General features: G+C 42.2%; 2 protein-coding genes across 2 annotated transcripts in view; one reads left to right on the forward strand and one right to left on the reverse strand.

Moving 5' to 3' along the window:
• LOC118805159 overlaps positions 1 to 18,798 on the forward strand; it is a 1,027,118-nt gene that overhangs the window by 597,959 nt on the left and 410,361 nt on the right. The gene's annotated exons all lie outside the window — the stretch shown is intronic.
• Positions 1 to 18,798, reverse strand: part of LOC118805150 (butyrophilin-like protein 3) — a 30,690-nt gene that overhangs the window by 1,438 nt on the left and 10,454 nt on the right. The window contains exons 7-13 of the mRNA XM_036565764.1: positions 18,573 to 18,665; positions 10,906 to 11,007; positions 5,622 to 5,714; positions 4,859 to 5,026; positions 2,450 to 2,500; positions 1,500 to 1,592; positions 1,260 to 1,352 (exon numbers count right to left, since the gene is read on the reverse strand). Coding sequence (XP_036421657.1) covers positions 18,653 to 18,665 — 13 coding nt within the window. The 3' untranslated portion in view covers positions 1,260 to 1,352; positions 1,500 to 1,592; positions 2,450 to 2,500; ... (2 more) ...; positions 10,906 to 11,007; positions 18,573 to 18,652. The remainder of the gene's footprint in view (positions 1 to 1,259; positions 1,353 to 1,499; positions 1,593 to 2,449; positions 2,501 to 4,858; positions 5,027 to 5,621; positions 5,715 to 10,905; positions 11,008 to 18,572; positions 18,666 to 18,798) is intronic.

An 18,798-nucleotide genomic window follows, 5' to 3' on the forward strand; every position in this document is an offset into this window, starting at 1 on the left:
TTGCATTTTCTATTTTGCATTGTTTTGTAACTTATTGCCAAGTTTTTAATTAAATATTTTATCAGCGCGGCTCCCGAGTGGCGCAACCGTCTAAGCGTTGGCCCTCATCAGAAGATCGCGAGTTCGATCCCTGGTGATGCTACAGCCGTCCGTAGCCGGGAGTCCGAGAGAGCACAATTGGCCTCGCTCTCTCTGGGTGGGTAGGATGGCCCCTCCTTCTCCCCCCATCACTCAGCGCGATGCTAGTCAGCGCAGGCGTCTGTTAGCTGACGTAACAGACCTGGCGGTTGGCGCTTTCCTCCGAGCGCGTTCGGCTGTCCAGTGACGTTGCGTGAGCGGCAGCTCGAAAAGAAGCGGTGGTGCTTCACAGCTCTCGGAGGAAGCCTGTGTTAGCCTCGCCCTCCTAGCGTTGATAGCATCGTGTGATTGGGGGAGACTAACTAGCGGGTGGAATTGGACACGACTAAATTGGGGAGAAAATCGGGTAAAAAAAAAAAAAAAAAAAATTATCGGCATGACTGTGTGAAAAGTATTTTGTACAGTATGTGCCCATTTGCTTTAATGACAGCATGTGTTGTCAAGTTGGCATGGACTCTACAAGTTTGTGTAAAAGCATCTGATGGGTAGATCAAATGCACCTGAGAGTCATATGAACACAAGCTTCAAGAGATAAGACTACAAAACAATCTGACATTTTATACAAAGACCTTAACCCTGTAATAGTGACCAAAAAAGTGCCAAACCTTGCATATTTCTTCTTCATTTTACTTAGTCATAGCTTTGCTTTGTTTCAAAATTTTCAAAATTTTCAAAACTTTCTTTTGTTCATTTATAATTTTGACTAAATCCCAAATTTCCAACGTGGTCTCAGACTCTTTGCTTTATCTTTTTATTTTAAAAAAAAGTATTCACAAGCATAACAATAATAACAAACAAAATAAATAAAAAAAATAAGTTGAAGTTAAAGATTCGTAAAATTTTTACCATTCGAGGCCACTTGCACAACCTTTATCTTTAAAGCTGTTTTACCTAAGGTTGTTTGAAATGGCCAGTTTTGCCTGACTGTTCAGTCATGTTCACATGTGGGAATATGACTGTCTTGCTGTGGTTTGTATGAAATAAATAAAAAAACAAACAAACAACAGATTTGGTAAATGAACTCTGTTAACCATCATTACACATAGGTCTAACCGACAGACTGTACACGTTCTGTGTACAAACATAAACGCTAAAGAATCATCTTTGGATAATGACCTTACCTCTCTTTCTTTTAATTGACCTCAGCAATTGGCCTGTCTCACCGTCATTTTGCCCTGCACTGACTTGTGGTAAGGACAAAGTTGCATCACACTCTGAATAAGAAAGGAAAGAGAAGATTAATACATTTTTGGCATTATATTTTCCTTCCTGCCTTCCCTATTCTAATATACCTGATAAGTCCAATTCATCACATATGTAAACAAATATAAAAGTTTAAAATCTTTGGTTAATGACCTTACCTCTCACTTTTTTGTTTGACTTCAGCAATTGGTCTGCCTCCTCGTCAAATTGCCCTGCATTATCTTGTGGCAATGAGATGGGTGCATCATTCTCTGATAAAGCCAAAAAAACAAAAAAAAAAAAACACCTGTATAAACACCTTTCATCTTTCAAACACCTGTATAAGCATCATTCTGCCATATCCTGCTCCTGTAATGCTCCTGCCCTGTCATTTTTCTTGTTTGCTGTTGTAATACATTTGATTCAACTAATACTGAGTAGAAGTTGGTGTGTTACAGCAAGGAAAACACTAAAATTAGCAGACCAAGAGAACTCCATGACCATTCTGTTTGTCAAGACAACAGAACAGACACCACACACATTACTTATATCTCCCCCTGTCATTAGGCAAACAGTACTGTAGAATTCAGTCCAGAAATACCTGAATGAAGTTTCTAAACTCTCCTAAACTGCTATCTTTGGCATATTCAGTAACGTGAAGCTCTACCTCACTCATGCTGATGAAATACTACTGCTCTATTACAGCATTTACATAACACACATATACCGCACAATACAGCTAAGCTGTAATATACCCCAAGTCCTGTAAAAAGTGTAAAAATGTGCATTTTGAAATATACATAAATACACTGACTGTATGCACTTCATCATGAATTTGCTACGTTCTTGGTCAATCAGAAAAACCCTGTAACAAATGCATTTTAAAATACCCCTTCTATGTAAGTACATTCACAAGTTTCTCTGACGAGTAGTTTTAGATCAAATGTATAAGTTAGCTTAGAAACAAGATTACTAAATTCAGGGTCAAGATCTGTCAGGCAAAAGTACTGAGGACCTTACAATGCAATAAATCCAGAACTGTACAGAAAGTCATAAACATTTACTACCTTAATTCTGAGGATAATATTAAAGAAAAAAAAAAAAAGATTGGGGTATGTTAACCACTTACCGGTCATACTGCTTTCAGGCTCTACCAATTCACTGTCCACTGTAACTTGCTCTAAAGGCAGAAAAAGAGCATACAAATAAAAAAAAGTTGTAATAACCATACTCTGAGGTATGCAAGTTATAGCATGTGTTCGATTCAAAAGATATCACAAATTATTTTACACTCAGTGTTCTGAAACTCTGTATGGCAACAAAAATCATAAAATCACTGTGTGTTGTAAGAACGACTAATTGTGTGGTGTATTGTACCATCAGGATCAATGTTGATTTCATCAAGATTCCTCCCCTTGAATTCTGTCAAGCGACCCTTCTCAAATGCTAGGAGAATTTTGCTCAGTTTAGCCAGTTGGAGGGTGCCCTCAGGTAAGCGGTAAAACTGACGATGCACACGAATATCATGGCCTAGAAAATCAGCCAACTGATCCAGCTCTGTGTTGCTGAGGTTTAACACTTCCGAGAGGGTTCCAATCTGTTTTCTTAACTTTGTAGAGGTGACTGTGCTGGGATTTTTCACACCAGAAGCCTTTGCAAAATCCCGGATACAGTCTGAGCCTTGAAAGCAGGTCATTGCAAAAGGGCGTGCAAAGAGGTAGATATTTTCCTGAAGTACTCCACATTTACTTCGATTCTTTACGAGCACGTCAAGTGATTCTTGCATTGTTGGAGTTACAAGAACAGCAACCTTCCTGCCTCTTTTGCCTCTGATCTCTATTCGTTTGAAGTGTTGACAGAGCTTCTTTTCCAATTCTGAGAGGGCCAGGCAAACATCTGGATGTGGATCCGATGCATCTCTGGAAGTGTATGCAGACAAGGGCATGTGAGAAACTTCTCCTTCATGTCTCCGATTAAACAGCATCACTTGCGTCAGTGTGACCTTTGCTAATTGTGACCAGTGCTGAGATGAAGGCTCCGCTGACAGCATTTTACGGTAATGGTGCTCTTGCTCATCAAGATACAACTAAAGACGTTTAACATCTTCGGTGAATGGAAGCAACTGAGGAGAGTTCCATTTGGCTTCCTCCAGTGTTCGCCGAGCTGTGGCTGAAATATACTCATGCCATCTGGAGCTATAGATTTTCTGGAAGCTGCTGGTCTCTTTTGCTGTTGCCTTGTCTCCTTCTATGGTGGCATTGCTTTCAACAAGCATAGCAATTCTGTTCAGGCTATGCCCAAGTTTCACGGCTACACTTGCTGATTCATATTTATTTGTGTCTTTGTTGTAACCAGCTGTCTGCTTAACTGCAGTGACTGTATGCATGAAGTTTTCAGGACGGATAAGATCTTTAATACACTTAAGGGGTGTGACCTCTTGTGTGCATATTTGGAGTCTTCCAAGCTCTCTCATCTTCTGACGGATGTATTCGTGCATTTTAACCTGCAATCCATACTTATTATACAGATGCTTTCCAAAATCAATTATACACTGGTCATTCCGGACTGCAAGAGCCACTCTATCTTGATTCATGGCACTTATAAGCTTCCAAACACCATCAGTTACACCTGGTGGGGGAGGTGTCGCGAAAGAGCACAGAGCCTGGACACGGGTTTTTCCAGGTTTAGGTGTGGAGTCACCAGGCTTGAATTTGCAGACTTTAACATGTCGCCACAATGTTTTCTTTAAAAACAATCCCTGACAGTGAACACAAGGAATAAACTCTTCACCATCTGAGAGTTTTTTTGGTAACTTGCGAGGAACTAGTTTTCCTTTGCCTGTTTTCAATACAACAGAATTGTGCTCAAAATTACCTTTGTTACGCAGATACTCTAACTGCATTCTCCTTTTTTTGGATCCCTTTGGATGACTTAGTGCCTTTGCTACCTCCACCTCTTGGGAATGTTTACGTTCCAGGTGTCTTGCAAGTTTGGAAAAAGCTAAGCCACAGAACAAGCAGTGCTGTTTTTTGTCATACACTCTCCCACCATCACTCTTTTTGCTTACAGCAGGAATAATCACTGAGTGACTTGTGCTTTCTTGGTCAACAAATGATGTGCTGTCTGGATTAAGTGTTTTATCACAGCTGCGAGAGTTCTGAGTGTCACTGCTGCTCTGAAGTTCACCGTTTCTGCTGCTGCTCCGAATCTGAGAGGTAGAGCTGCTGATGCTGTTCTGACAAAGTGGGTTTGGGCTTGTACTAGTGCTCTGAAGTGGACAAGCAAGGGGCCTTCTTTTGCACTTTGATGATGAAAAAATTGTGCTACTGTCTGAACTATCTTCTGAGGTATCTGGAATATATTCTTCCTCACTCCCTTCACTGTGATCAGACAGCTCCTCATTGGTGTCAATACACCTATCCAAGTTATCAGGACTCTTCCCTCTGAACTTAAAAAACAGTGACAATTTAACTAATTAAATCCTGAACCATATATAATCCTCTCTGATGAAATGTAAAATATGAAATTTGAGACTTACTTGACTGCTTTGTCGTTTTCTTAGTGTGTTCCCAGCCCATGTGTGTTCCAATTTTCTGACCTTATCAGCACCTGCATGATTATTGTCCTTACTGCTTTTACTGGAGTTGTAATTATCATCAGTGGAGTCAAAAAGGTCATCTGAATAATCAGAAGTCTTCTCTTGTATCTAAGAAAAACAATACTGTAATTCATTTAAGGCACTCGATACTTATTGTTCAACTAATAATCCTAGAAAATAAACAGAAGATTTACACCAAAATGACTAAATGCAAGAAATAGAATCCATTGCAATAATCAAAAGAATATTATTTTAAAACTATAATGTGCTTATTTTAAAGCAGTTTAATTATAATGCAAGGATATTTAATTTCAACCATGTTCAACCTCTAAATCAGAATGAACGTGGAGTAATGGGTAATGCCAATTTAACAGTCAATGTATTGTGGAAAATCTGATATTTAAAATTTATATTTGTTAAGTAATACTGCCAGATTATTGATCCATTAGACATTTAATTGTGTGATACAAAAAGATTTTTCTGAGAGTTCATACAGACCCTTAAAAGAGAGGTTAAGGTCAGAAAAATATAACAGAAGAAATTGCTTCTATTTTTTTTCCAGTGTTTAACTACAGCATGCTGTATTCCACCATTACAAAAACAATACAAATATTATTAACTATATGTAATAATTTAGTGGGTATTACTTATTAAGCTGACACCAAAAAAACTGATGTCAGAATATGAAAACACTTTTAAATACCTTTAAGGAAGCTCCAGCATTGGTCACAGGAGCTGAAACTGAGTGGCTTGATTCAACTACGGTCATCACGTTAGCAGCGTCCTCATATTCAGGCTACAGGAGTTTCAAATATCACAGATAAACATTTCAATACATCTCAAACACAAGTTTATCATTATTTAAAAGGCACTACAGAATTTCACACCATGTTTTATCAGTGTCTGCTGCTTCAAGTTAACCAGACACAGAGATACAACGTTATAGAAAAGAGTGTGTAAATGACATCAATCTTAATATGAATCAAAAATTCATATTACACCCATAATGGGATTAATTATGAGAGTAAAAACTGCTGTTGAGTACAATAGACCATATGTTCTTTTATGTGTGTTCACTGCTCTGCTGGTTCAGGTTGAATAGACGGGGTCCCCACTATACTAAACCTGACAGTGTGTGTAACCAATACCAAACTTACAGACTCATGTACAAAGAGGAAACTATAACAACTTTATTTCAGACACAGAATGACATTGCTCATGAGGGCATTTAAACTGTAATTCAGAAATAAAGTCTACATATTGTACTGTGAGTTTAATGCTCTACTAGAGGTTTCTACCTAGACGTGGTCCCCACTATGGCAGACCTGACAGTGTGTGTGACCAATATCAACCTTAAACACTTATTTAAAAACAGGAAACTATTACCAGTTCATATGAGACCCTGAATGACATTAGTCATAGGGTAACCTACACTGTAGTTGAGAAATGTTGTCTATATGTTGTTCTGAGAGTCCACTGCTATAGTGGAAGGTCCTCCTTAGATGTGGTCCCCACTATGCTAAACATGACAGAGGGTGTAACCAAAACCATTCAAACATTTCTATCCTGAGATGGTCCCCACAATGCGAGACCTGAGAGCATGTGTAACTAATACAGAATTTCACACCATATTTTATCAGAGTCTGCTGCTTTAGTGGGTCAAGTTAACCAGACATGGAGCCACCATGTTACAGAAGACAATGTAAATGACATCAATCTTAATATGAATCAAAAATTCATATGACACCCTTAAAGGAATTCATTGTAAAGAGGACAAACTTCTGTTGAGAACAATAGACCATATATTCTTCTGTGTTCACTGCTCTGCTGGTTCAGGTTGACTAGACGTGGTCCTCACTACGGCAGACCTGACAGTGTGTGTAACCAATATCAACCTTAAACACTTGTTTAAAAACAGGAAACTATTACCAGTTCATATAAGACCCTGAATGACATTAGTCAAAAGGGACCCTACACTGTAGTTCAGAAATGTTGTCTATATGTTGTCCTGTGAGTCTACTGCTTTAGTGGAAGGCTCTACCTAGATGTGGTCCCCACTATACTAAACCTGACAGTGTGCATAACCAATACCAACCTTACAGACTTGAGTACAAAGAGGAAACTATTACAAATTCATTTCAGACACAGAATGACATTGCCCATAAGGGCACTTAAACTGTAATTCAGAAATAAAGTCTACATACTGTCCTGTGAGTCTACTGCTATAGTGCAAGGTTCTACCTAGACGTGGTCCCCACTATGGCAGACCTGACAGTGTGTGTGACCAATATCAACCTTAAACACTTGTTTAAAAACAGGAAACTATTACCAGTTCATATGAGACCCTGAATGACATTAGTCAAAAGGGACCCTACACTGTAGTTGAGAAATGTTGTCTATATGTTGTTCTGAGAGTCCACTGCTATAGTGGAAGGTCCTCCTTAGATGTGGTCCCCACTATGCTAAACATGACAGAGGGTGTAACCAAAACCATTCAAACATTTCTATCCTGAGATGGTCCCCACAATGCGAGACCTGAGAGCATGTGTAACTAATACAGAATTTCACACCATATTTTATCAGAGTCTGCTGCTTTAGTGGGTCAAGTTAACCAGACATGGAGCCACCATGTTACAGAAGACAATGTAAATGACATCAATCTTAATATGAATCAAAAATTCATATGACACCCTTAAAGGAATTCATTGTAAAGAGGACAAACTTCTGTTGAGAACAATAGACCATATATTCTTCTGTGACATGACAGTGTGTGTAACCAATATCAACCTTACAGACTCGTGTACAAAGAGGAAACTATTACAAATTCATTTCAGATGTTAAATGACATTGGTCATGAGGTCATTTAAACTGTAATTCAGAAATAAAGTCTACATACTGTCCTGTGAGTCTAATGCTATAGTGCAAGTTTCTACCTAGACGTGGTCCCCACTATGGCAGACCTGACAGTGTGTGTGACCAGTATCAACCTTGAACACTTTTCAGTTCATATGAGACCCTGAGTGACGGTCATAAGGTAACCTACACTGTAGTTCAGAAATGTTGTCTATATGTTGTCCTGTATGTCTACTCCTTTAGTGGAAGTCTTGATGTAGATGTCGTCCCCACTACGCTAAATCTGACAGTGAATGTAACTAAAACCATTCAAACATATCTATCCTGAGAGGGTCCCCACAATGCAAAACCTGAGAGCATGTGTAACTAATACTATCCCTAAGGCCTCACTTAAAAACAATTAACTCTGACAAATTTATACCAGACAACAAATGAAATCAGTCCTGAAGTAACTTCAATTGACCATAATTAGCTACAGAACTACCAAGTAGTTCAATCACTACGTGCATACAAAAACATTTTTTAAATACCTTTAAGACAGAAGTTCCAGAGTTGGTCACAGGACTTGAAGCTGAGCGGCTTGGTTCAACCACGTCCATCATGTTAGCAGAGTCCTCACATGCAGGCTACAGGGATTTCAAATAATACAGTTAAATATTTAGAATTGAACAGCATTTCATACAAAAGAAATGAGGCTGTCCCAGGCTACACCACATAGTGTACATGTAATGCAAACTACACAGTCTACACATCATAACTACCTAATAAGACAATAACTTGCACCAAAAAATGCAGTATTACTAGGCCAGTAAAGTCATTCAGTTGTCTAATAGTTCTAAAGAAACAATCTTCCGAACAACTGATACATGTGTAAACCAATGCAGTAATTACATGCTGTAACGCAAGTATGTCTACACTTTTTTAAATACCTTTAAGTCAGAAGAGGAAGCTCCAGCGTTGGTCAGAGGACTTGAAGCTGCGTGGCATGGTTCAACCTCGTCCATCATGTTAGTAGTGTCCTCACATGCAGGCTAAAGGGATTTCAAATATCACAGTTAAACATTTCAGTAAACCTCACCTACATGTACATCAGTATTTAAAATGCAATACAGAATTTCACACCATGTTTTATCAGTGTCTGCTGCTTTAGTGGGTCAAGTTAATCAGACATGGAGCCACCATGTCACAGAAGACAATGTAAATGACATCAATCTTAATATGAATCAAAAAGTCATATGACACCCTTAAAGAAATTAATTATTCTTTATAATTTTATAATTAATTATAGTGGGTCAAGTTAACCAGACATGGAGCCACCATGTTACAGAAGACAATGTAAATGACATCAATCTTAATATGAATCAAAAATTCATATGACACCCTTAAAGGAATTCATTGTAAAGAGGACAAACTGCTGTTGAGAACAAAAGACCATATATTCTTCTGTGTGTTCACTGCTCTGCTGGTTCACATTGACTAGACGTGGTCCCCACTATACTAAACCGGACGGTGTGTGTAACCAATACCAAACTTACAGACTCATGTACAAAGAGGAAACTATTACAACTTTATTTCAGACGCTGAATGACATTGGTCATGAGGGCATTTAAATTGTAATTCAGAAATAAAGTCTACATATTGTCCTGCGAGTCTACTGCTATAGTGCAAGGTTCTACCTAGACGTGGTCCCCACTATGGCAGACCTGACAGTGTGTGTGACCAATATCAACCTTAAACACTTATTTAAAAACAGGAAACTATTACCAGTTCATATGAGACCCTGAATGACATTAGTCATAGGGTAACCTACACTGTAGTTGAGAAATGTTGTCTATATGTTGTCCTGAGAGTCCACTGCTATAGTGGAAGGTCCTCCTTAGATGTGGTCCCCACTATGCTAAACATGACAGTGGGTGTAACCAAAACCATTCCAACCTTTCTATCCTGAGATGGTCCCCACAATGCGAAACCCGAGAGCATGTGTAACTAATACCTTCTGACCAACTAATACAAGTACACCAATGCATTAACTACACACTGTAATGCAAATACGTCAAATCAGTATATGGACATAAAAACACTTTTTAAAACACCTTTAAGTCTGAAGAGAAAGCTCCAGCGTTGGTCAGAGGACCTGAAGCTGAGTGCCTTGGTTTAACCACATACATCATGTTAGCAGTACCCTCACCTCCAGGCTACAGGGATTTCAAATATCACAGTTAAACATTTCAATAAATCTCAAACACAAGTACATCATTACTGAAAATGTAGTACAGAATTTCAAACCATGTTTTATCAGTGTCTGCTGCTTCAAGTTAACCAGACATTGATCCACCATTTTATAGAAAAGAGTGTAAATGACATGAATCTAAACATGAATAAAAAATTCATATTACACCTCTAATGGGATTAATTATGAGAGGACAAACTGCTGTTGAGAACAATAGACCATATATTCAGGTTGACTAGAAGTGGTCCCCACTATACTAAACCTGACAGTGTGTGTAACCAGTATCAACCTTACAGACTTGTGTACAAAGAGGAAACTATTAAAAATTCATTTCAGACATTGAATGACACTGGTCATGAGGTCATTTAAACTGTAATTCAGAAATAAAGTCTACATATTGTACTGTGAGTCTAATGCTCTACTGGAGGTTTCTACCTAGACGTGGTCCCCACTATGGCAGACCTGACAGTGTGTGTGACCAATATCAACCTTAAACACTTGTATAAAAACAGGAAACTATTACCAGTTTATATGAGACCCTGAATGACATTAATCATTGGGTAACCTACACTGTAGTTGAGAAATGTTGTCTATATGTTGTCCTGAGAGTCCACTGCTATAGTGGAAGGTTCTCCTTAGATGTGGTCCCCACTATGCTAAACATGACAGAGGGTGTAACCAAAACCATTCAAACATTTCTATCCTGAGATGGTCCCCACAATGCGAGACCTGAGAGCATGTGTAACTAATACTATCCCTAAGGCCTCACTTAAAAACAATTAACTCTCACAAATTTATACCAGACAACAAATGAAATCAGTCCTGAAGTAAATTTAATTGACCATAATTAGTTACAGAACTACCAAGTAGTTCACTATATGGACATAACACTTTTTTTAAATACCTTTAAGTCAGAAGAAGAAGCTCCAGAGTTGGTCACAGGACTTGAAGCTGAGCGGCTTGGTTCAACCACATCCATCATGTTAGCAGAGTCCTCACATGCAGGCTACAGGGATTTCAAATATCACAGTTAAATATTTAGAATTGAACATGCAAAAGAAATGAGGCTGTCCCAGGCTACACCACATAGTGTACATGTAATGCAAACTACACAGTCTACACATCACAACTCACAACTACCTAATATGACAATAACATAGACCAAAAATAGACAGCAGCCCTTTGTCACACCTTTGTATAGGGGTGACCGGTACGGTACGCAGCCCAGGGAAAAGGAAAGAGGGCTGGAAAAAACAAAAGAGAGAAATTGCCCCTACTACTACTTAAAAACCACAAGAAGGCTTGAGCTACAAACGGCTCCAAGCCATATAAAAGGTATTTGCTCCACTAAGAGCACACAAGTGAAACATAAAGCTGATCTTCCTTTCATAATCACAGATTAAGCACGCTTTGTTTAAGCACGTGCTAACTCCACAGACTGCTGATCAGTACATCAGCGGTTCAAGCCTGGCTCTGGGTCACCTCAACTCCAACGTACCAAATTCACTCTCCGTTGCCTTAATAAATTTATTTAACACCCTTTCTCATGGGTCCACCTCCCTGCAGCAGCTGACCCTTCTGGTCAGGGCACAGACTGTGGGGGGTTCAGCCTGCCACTGCTGCTCCTACTCCAGCTCCCATTCCACCCCCCTTGCTGATCAGAGCCCCATCTGGGGGGGTGCTCTGGTGGCCAATCCAGAAGGGTATGCTGGGGACCCAGAGACCTGTAGAGGGTTTCTGTTGCAGTGCTCTCTGGTGTTTGAGCAGCAACCCTACTGGTTCCGCACAGAGAGGTCCAAAGTGGCTTATATGATCTCAGTATTAACCATAGGACTTTGGCTTGGGCCACGCTGTGGGAGCAGAACTTTCCTGACTATGACACAGGAGAAAGTTTTGTCAAAGCCATGCGGGCAACCTTCCATAACCCTATCGGGGGTAGGGAGACCACACCCTGCTTCCTGGCCCTCTCCCAAGGAGCCCATTCGGTGGCGGATTATGCCATTGAATTTTGTACCCTAGCCGCTGAGAGTGGTTGGAATGAGGAGCAACCTGGGAGCTGCCCTCTACGTTAGAGGGTCTCTACGATGTATGCATCCACCTTGACACCCACATGAGTCAGAGAGACTTTGACCCCTCTCCAGCCCATGGAACTGGCTAGTGCTGGCCTGCCTGATCACAGTCCTGGGCCTCAATCATTTGAGGCTAGGCGCCCTGGCAACACCAGTCGCCCATCCGGAAACACACGGGCTCACTCCGGTCAGGGGGGACCGGTGTGGGGCCAGTGTTCCTTCTCCCCCACTTCAGGGCTCTACTTGAAAGCAAAACTTTCAAGGGAGCCCTGTCAACATACCACCTTGCAGGCCTTTGTTGACTCAGGGACAGCAGAAAGCTTTCTTGAGCCACATTGGCTGCTGAGCTGGGCCTACCCATTGAGCCCCTGGAGTGTCCCCTACCAGTTATGGCCATCGAAGGCCAGTCTCTGGGTTCTGGGTCCATCAGTTATCGCACTGGGCCAGTCACTTTGCGAGTGGGACCTCATAGCACAGTGAAAACACTGTGCTGTACGTCACCCAAGCCCCCCACTTACAACTGGTCTTAGGGTTCCCTTGGTTGAGACAGCACAACCCTCGCATTGACTGGTCTACACAGTCTGTATATGCATGGGAATCCCGGTGTAACGGTCATTGCTTGGTCGATCCTGGCCCCCTACAAAGGGCATCCTCCCTCAAGGGTCCCGCCAAGCCGGACCTTTCAGGGGTCCGCAGAGACTACTGGGACCTCCAGAAGGTCTTCAGTAAAGAAAAGGCCCAGGTTCTGCTACCCCACAGGGAATTCGACTGTGCCATCAATCTGCTCCCAGGCACCACACTGCCCCGTGGCCAGTTGTTTGCGCTCTTGCCCCCTAAATGTGCTGCAATGGATGAATACATCCGAGAAGCTTTGGAGCTGGGTTTCATACGCCCATCCTCCTCTCCCGCAGGAGCAGTTTTCTTCATCAGAAAGAAGGATGTAGGCCTCCACCCCGCATCAGAAAGAAGGATGTAGGCCTCAACCCCGCATCAGAAAGAAGGATGTAGGCCTCAACCCCATTAGTCAGGAAAGTAGAGTAAACAGCTGCTGACAATCCAGTGCCGGGACCAGGCCGCAGATAGACAGGCTAAACCGACTGTCTGCGAACCGCCTCGAGGCGTCACCTAGGTTCCACTGTATTGAGACTGTGTCTTTACCCCGAATTAAATCAAAATCTAAACGTAGAAAAACTCAATCAGCCTGTTTCAACAACCTAATCAATATTAAATCATATTTAGATGATAGCAGCAACACCTCAGTTCTAAAATTTGGGTTATTCAGTATAAGATCACTAAACTTAAAAGCAGTCATCGTAAAAGAAATTATAAGTGATTATAAATTTGACGTTTTCTGTCTCACTGAAACATGGGTTAGACAGGATGAATATTCAGCACTAAATGAAGCCACTCCTACAGGCTATAATTATGTACACAGCCCAAGATTATCAGGCAAAGGAGGGGGATTATGTGTAATCTACCAGAATACCCTAGATATCAGTCAGAAACAATGTGACACCTTCACTTCTTTTGAGGTTCTTTCCATCAACATTACAAATCCGGCCACAAAAAAGAACACATTTTCATTATTTAACATTTACAGACCACCAGGGCCCTACACAGAATTTCTAAAAGAATTTAGTGACTTCGCTACTAACCTAGCTGTGTGCAATGATATAAAGTAATAATTGTAGGAGATTTTACCCATGTACCCAAAGCTTTTAAACTAGCAGTTATTAAAACTCTGATCAAGAAACCAAACCTTGACGCTGCGTATTGTCTAATTGCAGGCCCATTTCTAACCTACCATTTATATCTAAGATCTTAGAAAAAGCTGTAGCCCAGCAACTTAGTTCATATCTACATAAGAACCACATTTATGAAAAATTGCAATCTGGATTCAGGCCACATCACAGCACTGAGACAGCTCTAGTTAAGATAACAAATGATCTTCTTGTCTCTGATCAAGGCTACATATCCCTGTTGGTGCTACTTGACCTCAGCGCAGCTTTCGATACGATAGACCACAATATTCTCCTAGAAAGGCTAGAAAACATGGTTGGAATCACAGGGACCGCCCTATCGTGGTTCAAATCTTACTTAACGGAACGTTATCAGTTCGTACAGGTAAATGATTCATCTTCCAATTATTCACAAGTAAGATCTGGAATTCCGCAAGGTTCTATTTTAGGACCATTATTATTTACATTATACATGTTACCGTTAGGCACAGTTATAAGTAACCATGGCATTAACTTTCACTGTTACGCAGACGATACGCAACTGTACATATCAGCCAAGTTGTTGCGTAACTTCCTCCTTCTAAACAGTAACAAAACAGAGGTTCTCCTTCTGGGTCCAAAAGTGGCAAGAAAGAAATTAGCAGATTTAATTTTAAATCTCACTGACTTTCCAGTTATACCTGGTTCAGCAGCAAAAAATCTTGCCTTTATTACTTCAAGGCTGGACTATTGTAACGCACTACTGTCAGGATGCACCAGCAGGAATTTAAGTAAACTTAAACTAGTTCAAAATGCTGCAGCCAGGGTTCTCACTAAAACTAGAACATTTGATCATATCAGTCCAGTTCTATCATCACTTCATTGGCTGCCTGTTAAATTCCGTATTGATTTCAAAATTCTTTTATTGACGTATAAAGCCCTACATGGGCTCCTGAGTACCTGCAAGACCTCATTTCCCGTTACGAGCCACCACGATTACTCAGATCACAGAGTGCTGGCTTTTTAATAGTTCCCAGAATTCAGAAGGTTTCATCTGGGGGAAGAGCCTTTTCTTATAAAGCCCCCAAACTCTGGAATGATCTTCCAGAAAATGTTCGGGACTCAGACTCAGTCGCGATATTCAAATCTAGGCTGAAAACTCACTTGTTTAGTTTAGCTTTTGGTAGTTAATGTTCCCCCTTAGATAAAGGCAGCAGATCCAGGGGTCCATGGACGCAGGGAATTATAGTAAACTGAGACGCTGGTGCTGTCGTCCTGCCACTCGCACGCCATCACTCAGGTTTGTGGACGGTGGAGCGGAGGGATGCCAAATTGTTTCAGGGTGCTCCCGTGTCTGTGGGCCCTTTTGGTTCTCTCATTTCAGTTAAGCTGTTATAGTCAGATCTGCCGGAGTCGTTAGCCACACTCTGGAAATGTTTTACATATTATTATACATACACTCAAACAGAACTAAACTAACTCCATCTCCCTACCTTTTTTCCGAGTAAACGACTGCCCACCTGTCCGGCCGGACACTGATGGATGATTGTCTGTCGAGCTCTCCTGTTACCCGCTTCTCTCCTGCTACCCCCTTCAGACCAGCTGCCCCTGCCCCAGCTACCGCCACCTGCCTTGGACTAGCTGCCCACTCTACACTGAAGTGGACTCCTAACTATTACTACTACTACAATTATTAATATTAGTAGTATAATAATTTTGTAGGTAGTTTGACCAGAGGAGGATGGGTCCCCCCTTGTGAGCCTTGGTTCCTCCCAAGGTTTCTTCCTCAGCTCTGAGGGAGTTTTTCCTTGCCACTGTCGCCACTGGCTTGCTCACTTGGAGGATTTACATTTCATGTTAAAACTTTGTCTTTACTGGAATTCTGTGAAGCTGCTTTGTGACAACATCAGTTGAAAAAAACCCTATACAAATAAATTTGATTTGATTTGATGACCATGGTCTCAACGCCATCACCATAAAAGACCACCACCCCCTGCCCCTCATGTCAACAGTGTCTGAGGCACTGCAGCAAGCCGCAATATTCACTAAGCTGGACTTGCACAGTGCTTACAACCTTATCCACATTAGGGAGGGTGATGAATGGAAGATGAATGTAAGAAGCACCCATTCATCAACCCTACTGGGCATTATGAGTACTGGGTAATGCTCTTTGGGCTAATGAATGCTTGGGCAGTCTTCCAGCACTTCATTAAAGTTCTCAGAGAGGCCCAGGGTCATTATGCTTATGTCTACCTCGATGACATACTCATTTACAGTCCCTCCAGGAACATGTCGGCCATGTCAGGTCGATCCTGCAGCTATAGCTGGAGAACTGCCTATACTTTAAGATGGAGAAGTCGGTGTTCCATGTCTCTACGATATCCTTTTTGGGCTTTGTGGTGTCCAAGGGCACCCTCCGCATGGACCTGGCCAAGATCAGAGCCGTGGTGGACTGGGATCCTACCTCCCTCCAGTTGGTCCAGCGTTTCCAGGGGTTTGCCAACTTCTTCCGACGCTATGTGAGGAACTTCAGTTCTGTGGCAGTTCCCCTCACCGCCCTTACCCAGAAGACTCCAGGGCCCTTTTGTTGGACCATCGAAGCCCAAAGGGCTTTCAAGGAGATCAAGGCACGGTTAACACCCCCCGGTCCTCCAGCTGCCTGACCTGGAGGAACCGTTTGTCATCAAGGTAGATGCTTTGGAAGTTGCTGTGGGAGTGGTACTCTCCCAACGCCTAGGTCTGGCCAAGAATCTCCACTTGTGTGCATTCTTCTCCCACTGTCCTACCCCAGCTGAATGCAACTACGATGTTGGAGACAGGGAACTTCTGGCCGTAAAGCTCACCCTGGAGGAATGGAGGCACTGAGGGGTCTAAACATCCCTTTGTTTTCTGGACTGACCACAAGAACCTGGCCTATATCCAACAGGCAAAGCGACTCAACCCTCGCCAAGCCTGATGGGCACTGTTCTTTAGTCGCTTTGATTTCCTGCTGTCTTATAGGCCAGGCTCTAAGAACACCAAGCCAGATGCCCTGTCCAGACAGTGGGCATCTCCGGGGCCTGACCCCTCCCCGGAACCCATCATTCCCGCTACTCGGATCTTGGCCCCACTCCGTTGGGAGCTGGAGACCGCCATCAGGGAGGCCCTACGGCAGGAGCCTGATCCTGGAGGCAGCCCCCCTGGTAAGCTGTACGAGTCTGCAGTTGTGCGGCCACGGGTGCTGCTATGGGTGCACGCCTCCCCATTTTCAGGTAACCCAGGGGTGACTAGGACCCTGGACTTTTTGCGCAGGCAGTTTTGGTAGCCTAGTATGGAGAGAGACATCCGTGCCTTTATTGCGTCTTGCGAAACATGTGCACGCTGCAAGGCAACCTGGTCACAGCCCCAAGGTCTCCTTCACCTGCTGCCCATCCCTGCTCATCCATGGCCATGTCTCTCTGGACTTTGTCACAGGCCTACCCCACTCCAAAGGCAACATGGTCACCCTGGTCCTTGTGGACTGCTTCTCCAAGGCATGCAAGTTTGTGGCACTGCCCAACCAAGGAGACAGCGGAGCTTCTATTATAGTACGTGGTCTGGGTTCACGGGATGCCTAGTGATCTGGTGTCTGACCGGGGTCCCCAGTTCACTAGTCATTTTTGGAAGGCCTTCTACTGGCTCATGGGAGCCTCTGTGAGTCTCTTCTCCGGCTTCCACCCAGAGTCCATTGGCCAGACCGAGAGGGTCAATCAAGACCTTGCCCGGACTCTGTGGCGCTTCACCTCCACCAACTCCTCCTCTTGGGCGGAGTATCTGCCCTGGGCAGAATATGCCCATAACACCCTCCAGCATTTGTCCCTGGGCATGTCACCCTTTGAATGCCAGTTTGAACATAGTACAGCTGCAAAGGGGGCCTTAAGAAAACTCTCAACCTCCTAAGCCAGAGGTTGGGTAATAATAAAAAATTCCCAGTGCCTCGGATGTGCCCCTGTGAAAACTGCCCCAACCATGGTCATCATTCAAAAATAAACTAAAACAAAAAAAACGGCTATGATGTTATACCTAACAGGGAAAAAGGCATCTAACAGAAAAAAATGAACCAAACTGGCACATAAACAAAACCAAACTAATTGTATGAGCCTTACGCTAACAGGGAACAACTTCACATCACTTACCCCTCAAAAATACTAAAATTTTTTTTTAGTATATGGTAAAGCCTCAGCAAAATCCCAGCATAAGCACGAACTAGCCAGGAAAAAAAAACACAGCCAAAACAAAGAAATCATTATTGGATGAGCCCCCACGGACCAGTTTTCAATCAGTTCAGAACAAACAATTGAGGGAAACGATGAGTAGAAGTTGCAGCAAAAACTTGTCTTTATTTTCTCATTAAGGTATTTAAAAACGGTTTGCAAACCACAAAGTTAGCACTACTGAACTGAGCCAGCCACTAATGTTCAAAGCCAACTTGCTGGAGCCCCACCAGCATTAGCCCTAAGAGAGCTTGATGGATCAACCTGCGGAAGAGAGTGACAAAGAAAAAAGGCCCAAAAGACGAAACCCCTACTCGCTGCTGTGCCTCAGTAGCCAATTATGTCCAAACTCTGCCTCCCAATTTCACCTGCAATACACTCAGGGCAAACGTCACCACGAGGCCATCATGAATGCTGAAATTTATGTAGAAAGCATTTTATGAATGATTTACACACATATTGGTTATGCGTGTGTTTCATAAATGAGGTCCGTTGCTGTGCACAGCTTGATATTTCCTGATTTCAATCTCACAAGTTGCTTCAAACTCTTACCTGGAAGTGAGTTGAGATGAGGAGCAGTCTTCATCAACATCAGACAGCGAGCAAGACTGACAGCTGCACAAATGACGACCTCATTGGGGAGCCCTGTAGATTAATGACAAACAAATTTTACAACTTTCAAACATAAAGTAAGAGAGTCATTAGTTTATGCACAAGATGGCTAACAATAGGTTGACTCTGGATGTAGGTTGTATTTTATTGGTTAGGAACTGCCTTT

The sequence above is a fragment of the Colossoma macropomum genome, unplaced genomic scaffold (assembly GCF_904425465.1).
Source record: "Colossoma macropomum unplaced genomic scaffold, Colossoma_macropomum, whole genome shotgun sequence".
Lineage (NCBI taxonomy): Eukaryota > Metazoa > Chordata > Actinopteri > Characiformes > Serrasalmidae > Colossoma > Colossoma macropomum.